The sequence below is a fragment of the Echinops telfairi genome, unplaced genomic scaffold (assembly GCF_000313985.2).
Source record: "Echinops telfairi isolate 266 unplaced genomic scaffold, ASM31398v2 ScPeMD7_7468;HRSCAF=8506_0, whole genome shotgun sequence".
Classification (NCBI taxonomy): domain Eukaryota; kingdom Metazoa; phylum Chordata; class Mammalia; order Afrosoricida; family Tenrecidae; genus Echinops; species Echinops telfairi.
In genome coordinates this window covers 63,702,245-63,704,546 of record NW_022111369.1, presented here as the reverse complement: position 1 = coordinate 63,704,546, position 2,302 = coordinate 63,702,245, and the positions used below count along the sequence as shown (strand labels likewise).

The 2,302-nt window shown below is 51.1% G+C and overlaps 1 protein-coding gene across 1 annotated transcript in view; it reads right to left on the bottom strand.

The window, feature by feature from the left end:
* CWH43 (cell wall biogenesis 43 C-terminal homolog) overlaps window positions 1-2,302 on the bottom strand; it is a 73,904-nt gene that overhangs the window by 24,231 nt on the left and 47,371 nt on the right. Inside the window, exon 12 of the mRNA XM_013005571.2 lies at window positions 1,711-1,860. Within this exon, the coding sequence (XP_012861025.1) occupies window positions 1,711-1,860 (150 nt within the window). The remainder of the gene's footprint in view (window positions 1-1,710; window positions 1,861-2,302) is intronic.

The following is a 2,302-nucleotide window of genomic DNA, read 5'->3' as shown; positions in this document are numbered from 1 at the left end:
GACAAGGCAGGGAAGAGATGGGGCACTAACAACAACGAGGACCAAAAGAAAATGTTCTGAAATGGATTGTGGCGATGATTGCACAAATATTATTATGATTGAGTGATTAAATTGCTTGATATATGAATTATATGCCAATGAAACTATGTTTAAAACATACTAACTAGTTCACTGCCATGGAGTTGACTCCAACTCATAACAGGGACAGAATAAAATTGCCCCCTGTTTGGGATACAGAAAGATTTCTCCCAAGTTGTCTCCCCCAAATATATGCCAAACCCAAGAGGTTGCTTGCTGCACATGGTAATTGACTCTGCACTAGGAGGTCAGCTAAGGAGGTCAGAGGTTATTCTCCCTAAGGGTTTTCAGCCATCTAGAGCAACCACACTGTACAGTCTGACCCACCCTAAGCAGGGTCCACTCCCTTCTGATGAGGGTAGTGATTGTTCCCTTGGAGAACCCAAAGGCAAGGTTGGGACCACTCAAGGATGACTAAGGTTAGGCTACCGTATTGAGTCTAGGGTCCACCCATCTTGCCACATATGTACCCCTATTCTCTCCTTTTGTGATTGCGTGTACACCCCTAGTTTATCCCTCTCCTATTGCTTCTATTGCCTATGTTACAGCCCCTTCCTATGACATAGGTCATTATCTGTAATCAGGAGGCTTGCATGCCCCCAAAGATATATACGCGTTGGTTAGAAATAAATCGAGCTCTCTCCTGCCCTCTCGTCTCCCCCCTCCACCTGTACCACCAAGAGGAGCTGAGGTGAGCATGCGACCATGAAATGTGCCTGACTTCTTTATTTTAGCCTCTCTCCTACCTCATCTATTCTCGGTGACTTCACTATAATCTTTGTATATCGTATCCTACAGTTGTGCCTACTGGACCCGTGATAGTTGTGAGGGGCTGGCTACCCCCTGTGGGTTTCAAGTTTCAAGGCTGTCCATCTTTATGGGAGCAGACAGCCTCCTCCTTCTGCCTCAGAGCAGCTGGTGGTTTCCAACTGCTGACTTGTGTTGGCAGTGCAATGCGTAGCCCACTACACCACCAGGGCTCCCAAGGAGCCTCTTGCTGAACTCAGATTTCCAGCCTTCTGCTGGCAGCCAAGAGTCCCCCAACACTGGCAGGCTTTAGAGCTTTCACTCACCTGTCACCTAGTTGAGTGACCCTGATGGCACCAGCTAGTGGACCTCCTCAGCCTCTGACCCCAAACACCAAACTCACTGCCGCTGAGTCAGCGACTCCCTAGGACAGGTGGAACTGCCCCTGTGGTTTTCCACAAGGCCAACTTTTTACAGAAGTAGACAGCCACGTCTTTCTCCCACAGAGCGACTCCTGTCCAACTGCTGAAGAGTAACCGCCAAGCCCGGAAGGGACCATGCTCAAACTCACGGCCATCGGTTATCGGACGGAAGCTGGCCCCTAGCAGCCCTTTAGACAGGTGGAACTGCCCTTGGGGGTGTCTGAGATGGTAGCTCTTTCCGGAAGCAGGAAGCCCCATCTTCCCCCCCATCCTAATGTCCTTCAAAGGCAGACACAGGCATCTCCTGAGCGGCAGCGATTCTGTTAGGGTGCAGAGAACGTACCACACCAGGGGAAATCCTCCGTGGGGAACGACGGAAATAAAGGTTGTTTGGGGGAATTAAAATGTCAATCATAGGATTTCTTGGCACTTGTGTCATAATAAACCGGCTACGGAAACGCACTCGTAATTTCCAAAGTGTGTCACAACAAAATCCACCGGCTGGTCCGCGATGGTAACGGTCAGGGTTATGGCTGGTGCAACCTCGCCCTCTGGTGACGGAAGCAGGTGGTGCTCCGATCTCACGATGGGGAATCGGGACAAAACCATAATCCTGTGCGGAAGGAAAGGAAACACGGGCGTTACTGTTGGTCCCACCGCATCACGCAGACAGGACCACCGCAAACGAGCGCAATGACGGCACGGACAATGTCACGGCTTAGAGTGTTCGTGCGCTTGTTGATTCTGCATCTCTGTCCCACCGCGCGTCTTGCGGTGACACTTGGCACCACCGGTTCTCAATTCTGTTAGGGCTAAACACATTGCCAGCTGTTCAAATTCTAAACACATTGCCAGCCGTTTGAATTCACCATGACCTCTGAGGGAGAAAGATGAGGCTCTGTACTCCCATAACGGCCGTCTTGGAAGCCCCGGGGAGAGTTCTATCTGGTCCTACTGGGTCTCCAGGAGTTGGCGTGGCCTCGATGGCAGGGAGTCTGCTTTGGTTCCGAAGAAGCCCTGGCAAGAGCCTGCGGGAGACAGTGGGCTAAGCACTG